At 34.1% G+C, this 24746-nt stretch overlaps 1 protein-coding gene across 1 annotated transcript in view; it reads right to left on the bottom strand.

The window, feature by feature from the left end:
• The window catches only part of GALNTL6 (polypeptide N-acetylgalactosaminyltransferase like 6), a gene marked incomplete at both ends in the record, with an annotated part of 1089171 nt that overhangs the window by 714084 nt on the left and 350341 nt on the right, over window positions 1-24746 (bottom strand). Inside the window, one exon of the mRNA XM_080710675.1 lies at window positions 2131-2239. Within this exon, the coding sequence (XP_080566801.1) occupies window positions 2131-2239 (109 nt within the window). The remainder of the gene's footprint in view (window positions 1-2130; window positions 2240-24746) is intronic.

Genomic DNA, 24746 nt, shown 5'->3' with positions numbered 1-24746 from the left:
AACAAAGTCCAGGCCTTGGACAGGACATAATGGCACAAATACTTTTCATGGCCTAGAAATGAAATACAGAGCTGTTTATTTTGATTCAGTATCTGCAAGTTTGTGTGTGTGTGTTTATTTCATATATATATACATGCATATTTTTATGTGGATCATATTGAAAATGGCATACATTCAGATAGTGCTTGGTGCCCTCCCCTCCCCCTGCTTCCCCTTTCTCTCCCTCCCAACAATGAGTGTCCAGGTTGATCATGCTACATTCATACTACTTACATTCATATTTTAATATACTTGTACTTATGATATATTTTACAATATAAAAATAATGAGGTCTAGTCTATTGCATTTTATATATCTTCAGGTTGTTCATATAAAAATCTAACACTGAAAACTTTTTTAATTGAAGAAGAAATTTATAAAGAATTTGTTATATTACTAACTTCCCTTATAGATCAATTTTCCATTAATTAAGTGCTGATAAGAATATAAGAGTCATGTTTATTCAGGAGTTGGAAAGGATGATATGAAGCAGAAATAAAGATGAAGTACTAGATTTTGTATCTAAAAATCCATTTTAGGAAAACTCATTTCTTCTATGGAAAAAGCAAAGGGCAAGCATACCCATTCATGTAAAACTAAAAAAAAAGGATCAATAATTACATTTATCATTAGCTGAATTTTTGATATGTCCAAATAATTGGCTGTTTATTTTAAGCTCATTATTTTTAATTCTTTGGACAATTCTGTAAAATATCAGAAACAGAAATATACTACTTAGCTCATGTATAGAAAAGGTATGGTTTCAATGTAGGTGTTTCTCTTACTTATATATTCCTTTGATATTGCTCCATATTGCTCACTTATTATTATTTGATGTCAGAGAGTGGAGTATAATGGAGCATGATAAGACCTGGCTCTCAATCTTGCTCTACAAAATATTAACTATTTGATCAAAATGTTAGTAAATCTTGGGGATTTGATTTTATTCTATTTTTTACAAGGTTGGGATAAGAACATCTAATAATTTTTTCTGAGGTTTAAATAAAAATAAAATACCTGTGTGAAGTACTTAGTACAAAACATTCATTCAGTAAATTTTTTTATTATTTTATCAGCATCTGAACATTGTGGTAGTACAGCTTATAAGATTAAGTGAATGTCTCAAACTTTGGTATCATGAATTCTAAAGATTCTAAAGAGAAACAGATGACTGGGTTAATATAAGGTTGATTGGGGTGGGAATTGGGGAAGGGCTAAATGAGTGATGTGTGTATGCCTTTCATCTTGATGAGGAAGGCTGACCATATGTGGTCATAGCTGCTTTGCTGGTATGAATCAGATGCAGTGTCTTAGTGCTGTTCAAATATTTTTTACTGAATAGTAGCTGCTCTATTTCTTTGTCATTCTCACCATAAAAAAAAAAAACCGAGAGGTCCTTTGGCTGAAAAACAGAATATGGGCTTCCTAAAATGTGTTACTCACTTTTACTAAATTTCTACTCACATATTCTTCTGAATATTTGTTTCCAACAACATATTTTTTCAGTCTTCCTAGAAGGACTTATTCTTTCTTGTTACTCTGTTCTCTAACTCTAAACCAAGACTAGAATTTTGCTACACATGGCAAGGATTACTTGATATCCTATTTAACCTTCTGTTTGCATGTCTAAGTATTGCCAACCTCAGGTCCCCAGATGCTGTGATTTATGGATATTCTGTACCTGCTTGCAAGGCATGGAAATTATGGTACCCCTTAGGTACTTGGCATTGTAAGTAGGATACACTTCAGTCCTAATGAGTGAATCTTGCTCCAATACATGACTACCAGGTCATGTCTCATTGACAACATCTCAACATAACCTTAGAAATTATGGAAAGGGAGTTGAGAAACACAAAGTGCTATAGATTTCTCAACTTCTAGTGACCTTCTCTGTAGCTAACATTAGAAAGGCTATTTATTTATTTTTCCTCTGAAATTTGAAGTTATCGTTCTACCTAGTATTGATTTCCAATAATATCTTGAGACATACTTCATTGTGTAGAGAAGAAATACTAATCCAAGATCCTTAAAGTGACAAATGGGACCCTGCAGAAAGGAAAGCAGCACTTTGGCTTACACTGGACTCCATACCTGAGCGCATAGCCTCTTTCTGAATGCTTTCATAGTCATGCCAGTCCTTTCTTCTCAAACCATCTGTCCATGCATAGAATTGCCCATCTCCCAGGCCCAGTGGAAATGTCTGTGGAAAAGGAAAGTATTCAAGCATAAAAAGGAGGTATTTCCTTTTGCATGGTAGGCAAACACAGTGGGCACACAACGGGCAATCAAAGAATACTTGTTAAATAAGGGATTCCTCTGAGTATAGTAGAAGGTAAGCTATTTCTAGGAACTGAAAACATATTTTAAATCTTTTTCTTTAACCGTTAAAATGGGAGGAAGCATTTACCATAATCCCCATCTATTTTATTTCACCTAGAGACATTAATAATTCAGGGTTACCTCCTCAAAGCCTAAAGGTCTAGGTGTTTTTATTTGCACAAAGTGTAAATATTGGTAATGCTACTGATTTTGGTGTCACATTGCAGTATTCATAGCATAAATGCATCTTAATAATTATGTTCAAGTATCACCTTCCAAGAAAACAATTTCAAATAAAAATTCTTAGCACCCTTTATTGTTAGAAGTTATCTAGCAAAGTGTATGAGCATCATAAGAACATTTTATGATAGCAGAGGAATCTGGCTACAGAAAAGCATCTCATAACATATTCTTTAATAAAAACTATCTGAGGCTTTGCTATACTAATAGCTCTTCTATCTATGTCAATGCTCTTCAAACACCAATGGCATCAGTATCACCTGGAAAGTTGTTAGAAATATAGTTTCTTAGTCCAAATTCATTTCTATTAAATCCATATTATGGTTAGATATAGAATGTACCCTAAACATATCATCTATTATTCTTTGGAGTTGATATCATTAAGTCATGAGGGTTGCAATCTCATTAGTAGTTAAATCTATTGTAATGGATTTACGGGATGGTAACCTAGGCAGGTAGAATGTGGCTGGAGAAGATGGGTTTCTGGGCATGTTGCCTCAGGGACTTTTGAATCTCTTTGCTTGCTCTTTTTTCTGGCCTCCATGATGTGAGAGCAGAGCCTTGTATTTCTCTCTTTTTGCTTCCTACTATCATGTCCTGAGCTCTGCAAACTATGGCCTCACTTGGACTCAACCTTGAAATCTCCAAACACTATGAGCAAATTCCTCTAAGCTGTGTTGTCATTTGCTTTGGATCACAGCAGTAGGAATGTTGACTGAAGCAAATGGAAACTGAGTATAAGAGAAAGAACAGTATGAAATAGCAATGTTGTAACTGATCTCTAGATAATTCTGAGGCTTACTATAGGTTGAAGTTTATAATACGATAAGAGTAAAAACATGACAAAGTGTCACATAGATAAGAAGTCACACACATTAGGAAAGCATGTGCCACAATTTGTTGAAGAACCTCACATCCAGGGCTGATGACTGACATAATTGTAAGGTGTACTTGTATTCTTTCTACCACAAGAAGGTGAGTATATAAATCTAAATCGATCTCAGCATATTTGCATAAACCTATCCTGATTCCAAAAACCTAACCACCCATTAAATTATCCATTATTGTTCTGACCTTTCCTTTCACATGAACAATCTCCAGTGTCCAGATCCATTTGCTTCTTTTCTGGGTTATCATATCATGTGTCCTCTGTATGGCTACAATAATACAAATCTATTATCTATGACCTATTAAAATAAATACAGAGACTATTGCACCTTCATCAGGGGTACATTTCAGATGCGTAGTGGTTAGGTTGGCCATTTATACATGAGCACCCTTTCAGTTTTCCCTTTGTGAACTTTTTATTCATTAGCATGTCACTATAAATAATTAACCTGAAAACATTTCAAGGACAACACAGACATAATACAATAAGTAGGAGCCACATATAATTGGCAGAACTAGCTTTCAGAGTCTATCAAAAAATAATATGCTTTTGAATGGGTCAAGGGAAAGAGTTTCCAAGGTTAAAACATTACTGACAGGCACTGTGTTTACTGATGGCGACAAATTCACACCTTCTGAGGTCAGTGATGTGACACACATTGGTGGTAAACTAGGATGTACTACTCTAGGGACTGCTGAACTCCAGGCCTACCTTACTTCTGTTATTAACTTTTAAAGTAATCTTAAAATACCTTCCCAGAGCTGTCAGTCTGGAAATACCTGGTGAATAAAAAGAGCTTGCTGGTTGCCTTTTACATTAGAAGAGTTTATTTATTATAACTACAGATGGGGATGGCATTAAAAAGATACATTTAGCCAAATGTGGTGGTACATGCCTGTAATCCCAATATTTAGGAAGCTGAAATAGGAGGATTGCAGGTTCAAGGCTAGCCTCAGCAACTTAGCAAGACCCCATTTCAAAGTAAAAAAATAAAATGGGATTGGGGGTGTAGCTCAGAGGTAGAAGGTCTCTAAGTTCAATTTATAGTACCACATACATACACACACATACACACACTCAACATATTTGTGTATATTTTTGAACAAAAGATTATCTGAATTTTATAATCTATTTTGGGTTTTAAAAATCAAACAATCAATGGATGTTTATTCTCACAATCAATCACATATCTACAATTCAACTTGCTCCTAGGAAAAAAATACAAATGAATGCCAGAACTGTGAATCCAAGGCCAAAAGACATAAATTGTGGTTTCTAAATGTAGCCAGGAAATCTACATTTCCTTTAGGTTTCTTAGTAAACTCATATATAAAATTAGATTAATAAAAATAATAACTATCTTATATACCTCACAATGTTTCTTAAATTGTAAATTAGAGAAAGTATTTAAAAGTCATAGTCTTTTCATAAAGTAATATGCAAATACCAACTGTTTTCACCACCTCTGCTATTTTTATAGATATTTAAATGTTTTGCTTTTAAAATGCTCTAATGGAGTTGCACAGATAAAGTTTACTAAGCAATTCATAAACTTTGTAGGTTAAACGATATTTTAATAAATGTTATGGGAATAAAATGATGAGTATGAATTCTTATATGTAGGTTATGATTAATGTTCTTATATACCTATGCCACCTGGGATATGTTTTAATATTAGCCAGCCTCAAAAAAGAGCCATATGTTTTCACTCATATGTGGAACCTAGAGACAAATTGGGAAATAAAAGGAACTTCAGATAAATGGAGAGATTCCAGTAGAATAGTGGAATGGGATTTGGAAAGGGAGGTAAAAGGGGAGACTTAATTATGGAAACAATTCAAATAATGATATGTCCATATGTGAAGCTATCAAGACCAATTTCAATATTATGTATGGGAGGGTGAGAAAGCTGGGTGAAATCAGAAGAGAAACATACCAAGTACAATGTATTTGAGAGTTTCTATTACTCTGAACTTCATTATGGTGTATAATAAAAATGCATAATAAAAAAGCAAGTAGAGTCCTACTGAAAAACTAATATAATGAATAGCGTGTATAATAAAAAGATGACCAACATTTATTATTATATAATTTCATCTTTATGACAACCAGTTCCTAAATTAGAGTTTATAAATAATAAGTTCAAGTATTAATAATGTCTTCAAGATCACATAAACAAGTGGCAAACTAGCATCTGAACCAAGTATCCTTACTTACCTTTAATTCTAATAAATTAATAAAATCAAACAGACATGGTGATTTTTATGCTTATCCTATTATTCAACTTTACTAATATAAAGCCATTTAGAAAAATGTTAGGAAATAAGGTAAAACAAAAAATGAACAAGAAGAAGAAGAAGAAGAAGAAGAAGAAGAAGAAGAAGAAGAAGAAGAAGAAGGAGGAGGAGGAGGAGGAGGAGGAGGAGGAAGAGGAGGAGGAGGAGGAGGAGGAGGAGGAGGAGGAGGAGAAAAGATTCACATATAGGATATTACAGTGGGCACTGAGCAGTAGGGAGACAGGAAAGGGTATCAAATTGAAAAGAAAAAGAATTAAAAATAACCCATCCGTTAATTTTTTGTTCTACTGCTCCATATCTAGAACAATCAACAGAGAAGGTTTCTGTATTTTTTTGTATACCCATAAAAATACTGATAAGTTAGTACCAGGCATAAAATAATTTTTAGTGCATAAAACCAACTTGTTCTTTAAATTATATATAAATTCTAAGGTACATCATTGTTAATATAATTCAAAGATATTGAAAAACTTATTTTATTGACAAGCTTGTTTTGCTTTGTGCTAATATAAATTGTCTAGATTTTCTCTCTTAATGTTGTAAGCATAGTGTCAACAACAGGATTGAAAATTAAGACTTGTGTAGCAAGTAGTAGATTTGTGTAGACTTGTGTAGTGCTAAGGTGTACAGATCCTATTTGGGGATCCCAACAATTCTGGGATGGAATCTGAATATCTGAGTTGTTTTATAAACACAAATTTTGATTTTTAAAGTTTAAATCCTAATTCAAATATTTATAAAACATATTGGGATGGGGATGAGAAAAGGGAGTATTGAGGAATGAGACATTTCAAATAATGTTACGTCCATAAAAGAAAGTATCACTACTAATCTCATTAACATGTATGGAAAGGAAGGAGAGGGTAGCTGGTTGAGATGTAGAGGGGAAACATCAAGGTATGTGTGCATGTATGACTGTATAACCTTGAATCTCATTCATAAAGTACAATTGCAATTTGAAATAAAAACATGATATAAAAACCATATTGTAGAACATTATGACTTTGGAACATATCAAACATGTGGTCTCTACCTGTGGCCAGGTTTATGGTACAGTCTTAGTCATGACCCTTCTCCCAGCCTGCCTTAGAAATCTTTTTTCCTGGTTTAAACTTAAGCAAACTTACTAAGACCTTGAGCTTTTATAAGTGGTATTTATATCGATATTTACACTTCTGAGAGCACAGAATGATTTTTAATGGAAGGTGGCTAGGTAGGTCATTATAACTAGTTAAAGACATGCTGAAGCACACATTGGTGAGGTGGTTTTCCAAGAGTAAAAATGTCAGAAGAATGAGTTCTCATAAATGGTAATTGAATGGTACTCTGGGTTTATTTTGAGACAAAACAACTGGGTGACTTGGTGTTCCTAGATGGGATCTTTTCTGTAGGTGACATGCTGTTCAGTGACCACACAATTAAGACAATGAAATTTTTATCACATAATAATGTTTACCTTTATTATACATGTTGATCTATTGGATTTGTTTGCAAGAAAAGGCTTCTATCACACTCATGTTACTTTAATAATGCCAACATTTTATTTTAAATGACTCAATTCATGTAATACAAGGAAGTCACAATTTGAGAGTTCTGACATCTCTTGCCTCTTTCTCCAATTTTCCTGAAACTATGTTTTAAATGAGATTTTCATTCTGTGGTTAGTGGAGAGGTTAAACATTGTGTTTGTTTACATGGGAAAAGGCTAGAGCACCCTCATAACTTCTTGGGGAAGAACTTTCTTTGCCCAGAATTTCCAAAGATGCCTCCTTGTTTAGAAACGTGGCTGAAAAAGAAAACAAAATGATGCATTAATATCATTTTTATTCTAAATGATCACTTCTTAAGTTTCATCAACATAACTGAAACTATTGGTTAACAGAAATTTCTGTTAGTAAGTAACCAGAGAGATCAGTAGCAAACTATTCTCAAATAATTAAAGTCACATTATGAAGAATTGTTTTGTTAAGGGAAGCAGACTGAACGTGGCTGGTTAAATCCTCTCTGATATTCAGTAGAGTTTAGAACTCAGCAGCAGTCACGTGTAGTTAACATGCTCAATTTCAATCTAAGCATATGATGTAGTATAGTTGTGTTACTGACCCTCAAAATTACTATAATTTTTACTTTCATTCATCACAACAGAAACCTGTTAACTCAGCAGGAAAGCTCTCCATATCCCTGATTACTATGCAGTAGCGTACCTTGGAGCAATGGCACGGAGATCAGCATTTTACAAATACAACAAGTTTTCTGAGATGTTTCTCCATCTCAAAGATACTATTTCTGAGTCCTAAAGAAAAGGATAAAAAAAGAAAACAGAAAAAAAAGTAAAGTCAGCATGGAAATGGTTAACATATCTCTTGGAAATGTAAAAGCAAAGAAAGATTGTTTTTTTTAAAAAAAAGCATATCATAATAACCTTCAAAAATCACCTGTCCCCCTCTTGATGATGAATCCATACACTTGCAGCTCTCTGGGGGTATTAAGCTTGGGATTCATGACCCCCTGAACTTTTCTTCAGAAGGAAATCCTTTGGTGTCTCTAGAATTCCACCCTAGCAATTCATCAAGGAAAAAACATAGATCCTCAGTTGTTCTCCAGAACCTGTATTATCTTAAACTGTGATTCTATTTTCTTATCAATCTGAGCTCACTGTGTTATGTCTAAAGGAAAATATACAACACAGAAAGGTGAAATGAGAATTAGAGATAAAGGGTAATATCTTTTGTCATGCTAAGTATAACAGTGACAAAGAAATTTTAAAAAAAAGAATATGGGTTGTTTCTCCAACATGTAGGTCTTGGTCACCCAGGTATTTTCATACATCTACTAACAAAATAATTAGTACAATATTACTAATGTCAGGATTACAACTGAGGTTATAAAATTAGTTTAAGGAATAATCAGATGACAATATGTCTAATTTTTCTATTTTGTAATCCTTAAATTTTACAAATGTTATAAAACCTGTGCTTGATGTTCACACTAACCAACATCATCTCATTCTTTCAATCACAACTGTACAGTTTGATGAGACCTCAACATTACTTTCAATGAGATTTTTTCTACTTTTAGTTTTACTGGAATTTTTAAATGGATTTTATAGTGATGATATTAAATTTTTATCTAAAGAAAATTGTCCTTAAACACTGAACAAAGTTAGAACATACAACCTTGATACTTGAAAAGTTCAAACAAATGTTTTTAGTCTGGATTTTCTAACAGTGGAGTTATTGTTCATTCAATCTTCAGGAAAATTGAGTAAATGGGTAAAAAAAGATTGTAAATCACTAAATTTGAACGAACATTTATTTCCAAAAATGTCAGAGCATAATATATAAAATGGATCATTGATAAGTCAGACATATTGCTTAATGATATATAACAAAGAGTACTTATACCATGGTCTCCCTTCCACTAACAATATTTTAATACTGCTGAATTTTATTCAACCCACTATTGAGCTGGTCAGCCAACATGCCTACAATGGACTTAGAGAAATAGTTGGAAGCCAGACAAAATGACCGTTTTTAGGGAAATTAAATTCTATTAGAAGATGAAACCAATTCATGCATCCATTATTAATTAAGCACCTACTATGTGTCTGGCATTGTCCAAGATATTTGGAATTTACCAGTGACCAAAGCAGAAAAAGATTAATGCTCTTGAGGAGTTTACGTGTTGAGAGACATCTTTCAACAGCATACTGAGATTAGCATCTTGAATTATTCCAAGCTGAGTACAAAGTACTGTTTGGTGGGAGTTGTCCACAAGCAGACAAATTCCAAGGAACCTGATATAATCAATAAGAGAGTAGTTTTTGATGTCTTCTCCACTCAAATGTTTAATAATTCCTTCATCTAAGTTTGTCATATAACTGTTTAATTGACCTTCCTTATCTTTTCTTGTAACAATTTGTGGGTTTTGTGTTTGATTAACTTTTAGGATGCCTTACTTAAAGCTTCTACTTAAGAAAAGGTAACGGCTGTAGAAAGTGAGAATTATTAAGCTACCTCTTCCCTGGCTAACCTAAATACTAAATATTAACATAATAATTTTGGAAGTTTTTCCTATGAGGGACTTCATCAAGTAGCAACTACAGCACTTGGTCCATCACAATTGCATTCTAAAGCCAGGCCTGGTGGTGCACACTTGTAATCCCAGCATTCGGGAGGCTGAAACCAGAGGATGGCGGTTCATGGACAGCCTCAGCTACTTAGTGAGGCCGTCCGCAATTTAGTGAGACCCTGTTTCAAAATAAAGTAAAAATAGGGCAGGGGGTGTAGCTCGGAGGTCAAATGTCCCTGGGTTCCATCCCTATACCCGCAAAAACAACAACAACAACAACAAAAAAAAACTATTGCATTCTACAAGTATGATAATTAAAACATAAACAAATGAAGTATACAATATTAACTTCAGTGAGGTCTTTTAAATTATATTCAACACTAATGGGGGAAATAGGAAGGCAGAGATGTGTTGAGTTTGGAGCATAGCCAATTTAAAGTATCTAAGACTTAGAAAGAAAATACCTAGTAAATGATTGGTTTTACTTGTGCAATTTAATTTTTTTTAATTACCTTAATTTTTTGAAAAATTACTTCCACATGTACTATACTTATACACAGAGGCTTGTTCTTTTTTAAGTGTGCAGGCAGAAGTAGCAACACATTTAATATCAAAGCCAGGTTGTGTTTAATAATATTGGCTACCTAGCATAAACATAACTTGTCTACAGTGTTCCAGAAAGGGAATAATCTCCATTTCTTGAATACCGATGAAAAATATATCAAAACTTGACAAATAGGAGAAAAAGCACTTAAAAGCTAAAACTTAAAAGAGTCTTGGACCATGACTTTCACAACTAATTATTTCAAATACCAGCAAACACGTTTTCTAAGCTCTTAATTTAGAATTTCCTCTTCAACAAATTATAGACATGAAAGACAATAGATCATTGTGTTTTTCTGGTATCTAGTCTGTACTCTGAAAATAATTTACTTACAGGAAAGCAATTTTGATTATTATAATTATAGCTTGCAGTCAAAGAAATTTTAGGATTAGAATTAAATTCTAAATACTACTTTATAGAACATGGATACAAGATTGAATAGCATATTATTGAATGCTGAAAAAGATTTAGCTGCATTTGGTCATGAAACAAAACTAATAAAGACCTGCAAAATATTTATAACTTGTATGCTAACAGTGCCAACAACACAACAATGCAATTTATTCTATTTTATTGCCTTTGATGTCTTGAAAAGAAAATATATTTCACATTAATACAGATAGTTCTTGATTTATAATGGTTTGACTTAGAATTTTTAGACTACAGTGGTGTATGAGTATATGCATAAAAAGGTTCTCTTTTTTTACTTTCAGTACAGCATTCAACAAATTACATGACACATACAATACTTCAATTATAAAATAGATTTTGCATTAGATAATTTTTCCCCAGTTATAGGCACATGCAAGTTTTCTGAGCACATTTATGGTAGGCTTGGCTAAGCTATGATATATGATAGGTTAGGTATAATAAACACTATTTTTATGGTACTGGAGATGGAACCCAGGGGCATTATATCTTGGAATTACAACCCCCAGCATTTTTATTTTCTATTTTTGTTTTAAAACAAGGTCTACCTAGGTTCTACCTAGGTTAAGGAAAGTTTTTCTACATTGCTGAGATTATCCTTGTACCTACCATTTTCCTGTCTCAGCCTCCCAAGTACTTGGATTACAGGTATATACCACCACAACTTTTTGACTTAACATATTTTCAGTTTATGATGGATTTATCAAAAAATAATGCCATAGTAAGCTGAAAAGTAAATATAATGAGTAGCAGAGAGGCTAAGGAGTAAATAAAATATTTAACATGTACGGACAGATGGCCAAAATATACTTGCTTATTCTAAGATTATGTTTTCATGTGGAAAAACAATTTAACAAATCTATAAATTTGGCTATATAAACTATTTTATATACAATTTTATATACATCATTCTAACATTCTAAATATCTGAAAAAAGAGATGAAATTTAGATTCTTATAGGAGGTAAAATATATACTGATTAACAGCACAAATTCTGTTGTCTCATTTCTTTTGTCTTTTTATGGTACTTTGTATTGAACCCAGGGGCTCTCTACCACAAAGAATATATATATATCCTTTTACTTTTTTTTATTTTGATATAGGGTCTTACTAAGTTGCCTAGTTTGGTCTTGAACTTGATTCTTCTGCCTTAGACTCCCAAATTGCTGTTATTACAGGAGTATGACACCACTTCCAGCTTAGTTTCTCACTTTTTATTCTATAAAATAAAAATAATAAAGTTTATCTCATGTAGTTTTAAGATGAGTACATTATTTACTTGTTAAGCATCTATTGAGGAGAGAAGAGATATTACAAAATGCCTGAGGTCACACTTTAGAGCCAAAGTCTACTAAAGAACTTGGATTTAATGTTAAAATTATAGGATAGTCCTCCTTCTTACCTCATACTTATCACACCAGTGAAGCTCAAATATAATAACAGTAGGTTACAAGTCACAGAATCAATATAAATAAGAATACTAAGAGGAACACAGAGAAGAACTTGAAATTTAGGGCATCTACAGTAGTAAAATTCCTTCAGATTAAAATAAAGAGGCTATAAATGACTTGTATCAGTTCCTATTATTTGATTCATTAATTTGGTTTTACTAAACATTCTAAAAAGGCAAAATTAAAACCTACCCCACAATCTGAAGAAACAAATCAAACACCAAAACTATATAAGAATGAAGCACATTCAGATAGAATAATTTTAGAATTATTGATGATAAGTTTAAACTAACTGTAATTAACATGCTAAGGGCTCTAATGAAAAAAGTAGCAACATGCCCAAAACATGGGGAATATATATGAAAAAGTAAAAAGTCTAAAAAATAATTAAATAAAAAGTGAGGAAGAAAAAAGAATAAAAGAAGAGAACAAAGGATGGTTTTGATGACTTCATCAATAAAGTGGATATAGCTGAGGAAAGAGTTAACTTGCCAGCCATGGTGGCATAAGCTTTTAGTCCCAGTACATGGGAGGCTGAGAAGGAGGATTACAGGTTCATGGTCTGCCTCAGCAACACAGTGAGGCCCTCTGCAACTTAGTGAGACCCTGTTTCAAAATTAAGAATCAAAAAAAGAATTTTGTATATAGCTCAGAGGTAGAATGCCCCTGGGTTTTATCCCTAGAACTGCAAAAAAAGAAAATAAAAGGAGAGGAGAGGAGAGGAGAGGAGAGAAGAGGGGAGGAGAGAGAGAGAGAGAGAGAGAGAGAGAGAGAGAGAGAGAGAGAGAGAGAGAGAGAGAGAGAGAGAGAGAGAGAGAGAGAGAAATAGAACTGAATATATGTTAATGGAAAGTTTTCAAACTCAAATACTCAAATTCAAGGAAGAAAATAATGAAGGGGAGAGAATTCAATAATTGTAAGGTAAGAAATATTTGAATTAAAAATTACTGAGATTTTTTAAAATTAATGAGAGATACCAAACCAATGATCCAAGAAACACAGAGAATTTTAAACAAGATAAATGCCAAAAGATCTATATTTCAGCATATCATATTCAAACTTCAAAAAGCCAAAGATGAAGATCCAAACTTTAAAGAAGCCAGAAAGAGTAGGGAGGTTTGGTAACACCTTACCAATAAGAACGGGGCTAAGGCTTTAAGAGCATTTGTTAGAAATATGCAAGAAAGAATATGGAATTAAATAGTGAGCATATGGAAAGAAAAAAGCACCGCTGATAAAGAATTCTATATCTGGTGAAATTATTCTTCAGTAGTAAAGAAGAAATGAAAACATTCAAAGAAATACTGAAAGAAGAATTTGTCACCACGAGACATTTCCAGCAAGAAATGTTAAAAGAAAGTGTTCAGGGAGAAGAAAAATTATGCAGTTCAAAAACTCAGTTTTATACACACACACACAAAAAGAAAGAGCATCAGAGCAGGAAAGTAAAATTAAATCTTCCATTTTAGTATTTTAATCTGAAAGACTTTTATTTAAAGTAATAGTCACGACTTCCGGGAAGATGGCGACCGAGAAAAGCGGGGCTTAAGAGTCCCGCTAACAACCAATCTCCATTACCACAAAAAGAGCGCCTTTCATAGCCAGAAAACACCATCACCAGAAAAACAAAAAAAAAACACCAGGCTCCAGAGAGAAAGCGGACTGAGAACAGAGCTCAGGGCCACAGAGGAGACACACGAGCCCGAGGACGCGGCAGCAGCACCATACTGCCGGAGGCAGCGGCGAACTCAACGGACGGCTACAGCAAGCCAGGTGAGCCGCTGCGGAACAGCCAGGTGGGATCTTTTGGCGCAGACAGCATTTAAAGCTCCCAGTGGCTGAGCTCAGCACACGCTGCAGGGATTCAGAGTGGAAATCAAAACCAGAGAAGAAAAAATACGCCAGCCTCATGGTCGAGGGCGTGGCAGAGGCGCCATATTGCCACCGGCGGAGGCAGCAGCAGTGAATTCACCGAGTCCAGTACAGCTACATCTGCGTACTCAAGAACAGTGAGTCAAATTGCGGGCCACAGAGGAGAAATCGCAGTATTGGGCCTCCTGGGACTTGACCCAGTGAGGGAGCGGTGGTGGCAGAGATATCACACCATAGGAGAACGTGCAACCTGGCACCCCCCATAGTTTAAAGCAGCCTCTATCGACTCCCTGGGTCGGAGACTCTGTGATACAACCCAGTAAAGAAGTAGTGGGGTCTGAGATAATACAGACTCAAGATCCAGAGCACCTTAAGTGAAGCCATAGTGACCCAAGGGAAGAACCCAGAGAAGGCACAAACCTCCAAAATCATGGGAAAGAGGAATAACACTGGAGTAATGAATGTGCACAACCCCACAACATCAGAACCTGATAAAACAGAAAATCAGAGATTTCTAGAAGATCAAATCAGGAAAATAACTGTAGAAATAATAGAGGTGCTTCGAAAAGAACTCCCAAAAAGAGATAAAGGATGCAATTAATGAAGTAAAGGCCTCAATTCAAAGCACAAACAACCGATTAGACCACATGGAGAACAGAATCTCGCTCTTAGAAGATGAGCAATCCAAAAATGAATGCATAGTTTCTAATCTAGAAAAAAATATCCAACAGCAGGAATCTGACATTGAAGAAATATGGGCCCATCTTAAGAGAGCTAACCTAAGAATAATTGGAATAGAGGAGGGAAAAGAAAGTGATACCAAAGGGATCAACAATCTCTTCAAGGAAGTAATAGCAGAAAATTTTCCAAATATAGAGCAAGAGGTTGATACACAGATCCAGGAAACTTATAGAACTCCCTTTAGACAGGATCGGAGAAGAGGATTCCCACGCCACATAATTGTCAAAATGACCAATGTGGAAGCCAAGCAGAGAATCTTAAAGGCAACAAAAACAAAGGGCCAAGTGACATTCAGAGGCAAACCAATTAGAATCACTCCAGACTTCCCAAACCAAGTCATGAGAGCCAGAAGGGCTTGGAGTAACATATTCCAAACTCTGAAAGAAAACAACTTCCAGCCAAAAATTTCCTATCCAGCAAAACTTTCTATCAAATTAGATGGAGAAATAAGAAGCTTCCATGACAAACAGAAACTGAAGGAATTTATGTCTTCAAAACCAGGGCTAGAGAAAATACTCAAAGAGATTAACTACAAAGAAGAAATAGGTAACACTCACCAGAACCAGAGAAACAAGAGTTTCCATCCAACAGACAACTAAGATTGGTTATCTGTGGAGATTCATTATTTCTGTTAGTTTTTTACCTATCTCTAAGTTGTATTGTTTGCCTTTATTGTTGTTAATTTTTAGGATTTCTAGTTGGAATATTAATATACCTTCAGATATAGCATTTGGAAATATTTTATCCAATTCTATTAGTAACTTTTAACTCTGTTTACATTGTCTTTGGATATACAATATTTTCTTTTATTTTTTAGGGAGTTTGTATATTCTTCTGTTGCCTGTGCCATTGAAATCATATCCAAGAAATCACTGCCAATTTCAATGTTGTGAGGTTTTATGACCCAGATTTTCTCCTAAAAGTTTATAGTCTTAAGATTTATATTTAGGTCTTTTATCTATTTTGAGTTAATACTTGTATATGGGATTAGGTAAAGGTCCAATTTTATTCTTTTCCATGTAATTATTATTTTTCAACAATATTTAGTTAAAAGATTATTATTTCCACCACCAAATGTTCGTGGAAACCTTGTCAAAAATAACTTGACAATATAGGGAAGAATTTAGCTCTAGGCTTGTATTTAACTCCAATGGTCTATATATCTGCCTTTAGAACAGTACTACACTGTTTCAATTATTGTAGCTTTATATGGTTTGAAATCAGAAAATATATATCTGCTAGCTTTGTTCTTTTTCAAGATCATTTTGGGTATCTAGAATTCATATTCCATATTAGGATAGATTTTTTTCTGAAAAATAAATATATAAATATATGATAGTTTCACCTAAAAAAACAGAAAAAAATATGCTCTAGTAAGAAAGAAAGCAAAAAGAAATATTGAAATGCTATCTTTAAATCATCAAACACTTGGTATCAGACAAATGAAACTGTTATGTGAGATTATCATTTTTAATTTTGGATAAATTGCTATAATACTAGATGTCAACCACTAAGCCAAGCATGGGAAGGAGGGATGGGGAGAGAATGGGGTGGGGATTGGGTGGGGGCTGACTGGGCAATGTGTGCATGTATGTCTACAAAAGTTTGTATCCCACTATGATGTATGAATACAGTGCACCAATAAAATAAAATTAAAAAAAAATAATAGTCACATTGTGTGAATATGGGTAAGTGGCATCAATAAGGTCACAGAAGCAAGAAAGAGCTGGGAGCAGCCTGTGTTATGCTCTGTCTTTGGGATGTTTCTCCAAAGCTCATATAATGAGTCTGGTCCCCAGTGCAGGAAGATGGAGAGGGGAGGTCTGGCTAGAGGAGATGGACCGCTGGGGGCATGGCCTGGAGGACTCCATCTACCCATGGCCCCTTCCTCTGGCTCTCTCTTTTGAGTAGCTTTCCTCTTCTCTCTCATGCCCCTCCACCACAATGATTTTGCCTTCAACCTAGGTGATCTTAGACTAAACTTCTGAAACTGTAAGCCGAAATAACTTTTTCTCCCCTAAATTGTACTTGTCCAGTATTTTGGTCACAGAGATGAAAAAGCTAATTAAGATAGTCTAAGTACTATACAGTGTATATAACATATATAATTCAATCAACATACTATTATTTAAAGATGGACTTATTATATATTAAAATACATAATACAACCTGTAGGACAACTAATAAAAATAAAAACAATTTACTTGATATCTAACAGAGGGGAAAATTCATATATTGTCATTAATTGAAACTATGGAAGAGAGGAAAGGAGGAAACTAAAGAGATATAAAAATGATTGCAGCAGATAAAAATAGTTATAAACATGATAAGTCTATCAGCAATCAATTTAAATGTGAGTGGTCCACAACTATCAATTAAATGACAGAGTTTTTATCTGGGTGTGGTAGTTTAAGCTTGACCAGTACTTGGGAGGCTGGACAGAATGACTATAGGTTTGATAACAGCCTCAACAGCTTAGCGAGGCCCTGTTTCCAAATAAAAATAAAATAAGGCTAGGGATGTAGCTCAGAGGTATAATGTCCCTGTTTTCCATCTTCAGTAAGCATAAAAAATAATAAATGCCATTGACTTTCACAATGGATTAGAAAATCAAGACTCAGTTTTTTTCGTCTTAAATATACTAAAAGTATTAAAAATTGGTAGGATAAGAATAACAAGATAGCCAGGGCTGGTGGTGTAACCCAGCATCTGGGAGGCTGGGACGGGAGATTTGCAGTTCTCAGACAGCCTCAGCTACTTAGTGAGGCCCTCTATAACTCAGTGAGACCCTGTTTTGAAATTAAAAAAAAATCAGGCTGGAGGTATAGCTCTGAGATAGAATGCCCCTGGGTTCCCTCTGCAGTACCACACACACACACACACACACACACACACACACACACACACACACGATGAAGAAAGATATTTTTTAACAATACTAATTAAAAGAAAGCTGAAGTAGTTAAATTAAGTGCAGGGAAATAAGACTTCAAGAAAGAAGATTATAAGCCGGGCGTGGTGGCGCACGCTTGTAATCCCCGCGCTTGGGAGGCAGAGACAGGAGGATCACGCAGGTTCAAAGCCAGCCACCCGCACTGGTTTAGGAGGCCCTGTTTCCAAATAAAAATGTAAAAATAGGTCTGGGAGTGTATCCCAGAGATAGAAGGGCTTCCAGAAACCCCAATACCACACACAAAAAAAAATAAATAATAAAAAAAAAGAAAGAAAGAAAGAAAGAAAGAAAGAAAGAAAGAAAGATTATCAGGATAAACAAAATCAGTATTAAAATAGTCATAAATGGTTAATTTTCCAAAAAAGCCATGGAATAGATCATAAGATACACAAAACCTGGTAGAACTTCAAGATAGAGACACGTCTATTCTTGCAGCTGAAAACTTCAATAGCCCTCTTTCATTAACTGATACTTTTAGGAGACAAAAGACAATATTAAAAGTAGAATTGACCTGAATAGTATTAATACTAAAGTTTAAATGGAAACTGATTCTAAAGGTTACACAAAAAGTCAAAAGACCTAAACCGGACAAAATGGAAGAAAAAAGAACAAATTTGAAGGGCTCACAGTTCCCAATTTAAAAAACTTGTTATAGTAATCAGGATACAGAATATTGTCATAATAGACTCACAAATCAATGAAACAGAATATAGAGTCTGGAAATAAAACCACACAAATATAGTTAGCTGACCTTTGCCAGTGGAACAAAAGCAATAGTGAAAGTCTCTAAAACAAAAATATATCTGCATCCAGAAATATGAAGCAATATGAATATATAGACACAAACTTTACACCTTTCATAATATTAAACCAAAGTTGAATCGAATACCTAAATATAAAACACAAAAGTATAGAACTTCTAGATGTCATAGCAGAATAGTTAAGTGAACTTAGTTTTGGTGATGAATATTTAAGCACAAAAGCAGAATCCAAGAAAGAAAATGTTAGTAGGTCTCTATGAAATAGATATCATATAAATGGCTATTATAGAAAATAGGCAAAAGAACTCAATGCTTAACAATAAGAAAACAAACAGCTCGATTAAAAAAATAGGAAAGTGATTTGAACAGAAAACATACCATAAAGATACACAAAGAAAAAATAAGCATAGGAAAGATGTACAATCTCTCACTTGTCGTTAGAAAATTGTTAATTTAAATCACAATGGGATAACTGTACACACCTATTATAACAGTTTGAATTCCCCAAACTGAAAATGTCATCTGGTAAAGAATATTGAGAACAAAAGAATTTCTCATTTATTGCTGGCCAGAATAAATAATGATAAATCCATTTTGGAACACAGGTTGGCAGTTTCTTACTAACTACTACAATCTTACCACACAATCCAGCAACTGTAGTCTTAGCTCTTCATTCAACTAATTTGAAATTTTATGTCTGCAAAAATGCCTATGAAAATGTTTATAGCTACTTTGCTTGTAATCTTCTCAAACTACAAGCAACCCAGATATCTTTGAATGAGTGAATAAACAGAGTAAACCATCTATAAAGCAGAATATTATCAAATAAAAATAGAAATAAAGTATCAAGACACAAAGAAAACATGAATTAGTCTTAGACATATGTATCTTGATACAAGAAGCCAATCTGAAAATGCTGTATACTCGGTAACTCTTATTAAGTGTATGCCATTTTGAGAAAAGCTTACCTATGGTGATTGCCAAAAGATCAGTGTCTGCCACAGGTTCATGAAGGTCAAAGAAAGACTGAATAGATGAAGTGCAGATTAATTTTTGATGAAATTACTCTATATAATACTGTAGTTGTGGATATGTGGCAGTATGTGTTCATTGAAATCTACTAAATTTTTCAAACAAATGTTGATGACATGTTTTTAGACTTCCAGCCACAGAATGGCAAAAATAAGCCTCTATTATTATTATTATTTTTGTGGGTCTAGGGATGGAACCCAGGGGCATCCCCGAGCTACATCCCCTGCCCTATTTTTTATTCTTTATTTTGTAACAGGGTCTCACCGAGTTGCACAGGGCATCACTAAGTAGCTGAGGCTGTCTGCGAACCGCGATCCTCCAGGTCTCAGCCTCCCGAATGCTGGGATTACAAGCGTGCACCACTATGCCCGGCACAGCCTCTATTATTCTTTAAAAAGTACCCAGACTCAGATATTCTGTCATAGCAACAGCAATAACAACAAACCAACAGATCAAGACTCATGGTTAATATACAGATATATTTTTGCCATGTCAGTTTAGAGGACCCAGAAGCAAGACACCAACAGAAAAAGCACATAACACACGTATCGGTATTTTCAAATATTCTTATCCAGCAATTGGAATCATGGATATTTGGAGAAAGGGATAATTCTAGGAATGAACTAGAAAATATACCAGGTGAACCTGGAATATCATATAATGTCAGGATGTTAATAAGTGGTCAAAAACAAAGAAATAATATAACCACCCAAGAAATCAACCAAAACAAAAACAGCAAATGACCTTAATGATGGAGATGGCTGAAAGAGACACAAGAGTCAACTGAATGTGGTTCCAAATGGCCAAATTTAGATCAATTTGAAGAACAAAATTTTTAAAAATTATTATAAAAAAGAAATAAAGCCCTATGAGACTATGCTGGTACAAATAGAATGGGAAGAGACAAATATTTCTTGCAGAAGAATTCTGAATAATTCATGTACATATCCCACTTTTTTGTAGTATTGAGGATTGAACCCAAGGGCATTCTACCTCTGAGTTATATCTCTAGCCCATTTTATTTTTTAGTTTGAAACAGAGTCTCAATACATTGCTCAAGCTGGCCTTGAGTCTGCAGTTTTCCCGTTTCACCTTCCCAAGTATTAGCATTATAGGTGTGTACTACCATGCCCAGTTTACCCACTCATGATAGCTGGAACACAGCTCTCCGTATCCTAAGTGTTGGCTTACTAAATTGTTTGTAGTGGGTGCAGTATGACTGAGTAGGGTTGGTGTCAGGAATGACTTTATTTGATTTGATTTTTCTGTGGTACTAGGGGTGGAACCCAGGGGCTTTTCTACCTCCGGGCTATACTCCCAGATCTATTTTGTACTTTATTTGGAAACAGGGTCTCACTAAATTGCTGAGAACTGAGGCTGGCTTGAACCTGTGAAATCCTCCTGTCTCAGCCTCCCAAGTGTGGAGATTACAAGATTGTGCCACCATGCCCAGCACGAATGATTTTACGATGTGGAAACCTGACAAATATTACTTTAAGATCAGGAGCAGTGTTGATAGTCATGATGCTAATGTTATGAACCCTTGATATAATGTGAGGTAGAAAAAATTTACCTCGGTAGCTTTCTTCCCTCCAAATCCATACTACCAGCCTAATCATAAAAATTATGAAAATCCAAATAGAGTAACACTTACAAATCGTCTATCCAATATTTCTGAAAACTGTCAAGGTCATCAATGATAAGGAATGTCTGAGAAACTCAAACAAGCAGGAGGAGCGTAAGGACATGACAAGATGACTGGGTGTACTGTGGTAACCTAAAAGGCTTCCAGGAATTGAAAGAAGGACTTTAAGGAAAAATAAAACTCTATCAATATTGTTCACTTATTTATATAAATGTATTCTGCAAATGTAAGATGCTAATTACAGGAGAAACCAGCTTTGGAGTTTTTGAGGGCACTATGCTCTCTGAGGTTTCTGTAACTCTAAAACTCTTACAAGAATAAGGTTATTTTTCAAGTGACCACAAGTCACTTAAAAAATAATCTTGGACTCTGAACAATATTTATACTTTTTTATATGATGAAATCTACCCATATGCTGAAGGGTATACTTGTCTTTTCAATTCATGGCACTGTTGTCAACATGTCTCACTCTTTATTATGTTATATATTATCATAATTAATAACGGCTAAGTAAATAATGGGAAAAGATGACATGGGCTGTCTTCATGTTGTACTAGTTTGCATTTAGATGATGATATATTATTCATTTTAATTATTTTTATTTACTTACTTGTCTTGATACTGTTTAAAATTCTAACATGCTGAGGATTTTTTTGTGTTAGCTTGATAGGGAAATAGAAATCTAGTCAGTTAAATGAATCTGTGGAAAGGGAAATATAAATTTGAATAAAATGAAAGCTAAAATAGCAAACTCTAGCATCTGTTTATTAATCCCATGAATAAATTAATTATGTATTTTAATAGCCTTATGCTTAATTTGATTCTATATTTATACCAGTGTAAAGGTATATTTCAATGAAGTCATAATTCTGGGAATCTGTTAAAAGGTTGGAGGCTCATGTCAGTTTGCCTTTGTTTTTCTTTGTTTGTACATATTTGTTATGACGCAATGAAATATAGTATAAAAATGAATAAATTTGTTATTTTCTAAATGTTTGATCTTCTAGATCTACTTAATTTTTTGACCAATGATTCATATTCTTTTTTCCTTAGGAAGAGTCAGAAGGAATAATTTTTCCAGATAGTATTTTTTAAATTAATATGCATTTGGATGGTGCTTTTTTAAGCTTTTATTGTGCATCATATTATGACTGTCCAGGAACTCAAGAGATCTTTTTATTTTCTAATATCTTCTTAAATTTCTTTCTTTAGTATTTTATAATTTTAATTAATTGCAGAAGTCTTTTGCTTCCTTGGCTAGATTTATTATTTTGAGATTATTGTGAATAGAATTTTTTCTGTATTTCATTTTCATTGGATTTATGGTTGGCTTATAAAGAAGTTACTGCTATTTTTTTGTGACTAAGGATTTAACCCAGGGACATTCTACCTGTGAGCTATACCCCGAGTCATATTTTTAATCCTTTAATTTTAAAGAAGTTCTCAATAAGTTGATGAGGGCCTTACTAAGTAGTTGAGACTGGCCACAAACCTGTACTAATGTCTCAGCCTCCCAAATACTATGATTACAAGCATGGGCCACCACACCCAGCTATAAAGGGAATTATTTCTTTATATTGATATTGTATCCCACTCTTTTGCTGAATTTGTTACTCAGCTCTGGAAGTGCAGGGTGCATTTTGAGAAAGGGGTATTAAATAACATCAATCTCATGGTAGACATGGGTTACCTATCTACTCGAGGCTTGTAATTGACAATTTCTGAAATGCTAGAACATCTCATCGTTAAGCTTAATGAGAAATTGCTTGGATCAGAATTTATCTGTGCAATTTTTAACATGCAAGATTATGAGGCTGTGAGTTTTGACACATGTAATTGTAATAGAAGATGAAATTATTTACAATTTTAAGGAGATATTATCCTTTGTTACTAGATATTCTTTTAATAGTATTTTCCCCAAGAATAGGTATAAAAGTAAAAAAAGGAAAAATGAATGCGAGGATTAAGAAAGAATTTGAGAATTTTTGTAATCTAACCTTTCACATGTATTTGGAAAAATTTTTATGCTTGAAAAACTTCAGGTCTTACAGTTCCTTCCCCCATGGTTAAAAATATGTACTTTCCTTCATATAGCAGCCCTTTAATTATTTGAAATAATAATTCTTCAGTTTCTTATGCAGACATGATTTCCAGAAAATTCAAAAGCTTTGTCAGAGTAAATGAGTCAACAACCATAGTCTCATGTAAGCCAAAGCAGAGGTAGATATAGAGGCAGAGTGTGATCAAACCTGCAGTAAATTTTAACTCTGTCGTGCATGTGTGTGTGTGTGTGTGTGTGTGTGTGTGTGTGTGTGTGTGTGTTACTAGGGATGGAATCTGGGGCATTCTACTTCCAAGGTATAACTCCAGCCATATTTTTTGTTCTTTATTTTGAAACAGGGTCTCACTGAGTTGCAGAGGGCCTCACTAAGTAGCTGAGGCTGACTGCAAACCCAGATCCTACTGTCTCAGCCTAACAGGTTCTGGGGTTAAAATTGTGCACCACCACAGTCAGCTCTCTTGTTTCAAAACTCATATTACTATATAAGCAGTCAGAAAAACACCATAGGTCCAATGTGTAAAATGTGTTTTGTTTTTAAATATGATTCTGTTCTGTGATCTTATAAGTTAAATAATTTATAAGGCTTCCCAGATTTTCAGATTTTTAACAATAGATCATCGCAATTATCAATTACAATTATCTAAGTAACACATAAATTAAATGTTAAGAAGGCCCTTCAATAGGTTTGGTTCTGTTGAAATCAGATAGATCAGGCTTAATGAGACTATTCATAAACGTGTTTACAGGTTCAGATCAAATTATTTTCTTTCATTTAATTGTAAGTTTCAAGAATTCAATAATTTTAGTAATATATTGGTTACATATTTATTTTTACATGACAATAATTTAGTAATGCCATATACAATCTTAAATTTATAATTTTTAAATTCTACAATTTTAAATTAAAATGATAATTAGTCTACTAAAATAAATAAAATGAAGGAAAAAATGAATACATACAAAGACATATCTTTGATAGCCTCAAACTTTCTGGGGAAAAAAATAACTATCATTCAAGATCTGAGCCTCAGATGACAATTCAACACCCACATGTCCAGGTCATGGGTCCTACTTTGCAGTGCTTTTGAGTGCATTGCATCACCTCCAAGCAACATCTATATGGATCCACAAAGTATGACAGTTCAACACTACAGCCTTTCACAAAGATATGGTTCCTTAATCTGTCTTTTCTCCACTAAGACTGTGTTTGTTCCCTTTAAGAAATGGAGAAAAGTCTCAACAAGCATGGCACATAGGGAAAATTCTATAAGTAACATAGAATAAAAATATATTTAAAAGATAGTGGATTTTAACAGAAAGCACTGTAGCTCAGGAATAATC

Source organism: Muscardinus avellanarius, assembly GCF_963383645.1.
Source record: "Muscardinus avellanarius genome assembly, chromosome: 14".
Taxonomy (NCBI): Eukaryota; Metazoa; Chordata; class Mammalia; order Rodentia; family Gliridae; genus Muscardinus; species Muscardinus avellanarius.
Note: the sequence above shows the minus strand (reverse complement) of the source record. Positions and strands in the feature narration are given on the sequence as shown.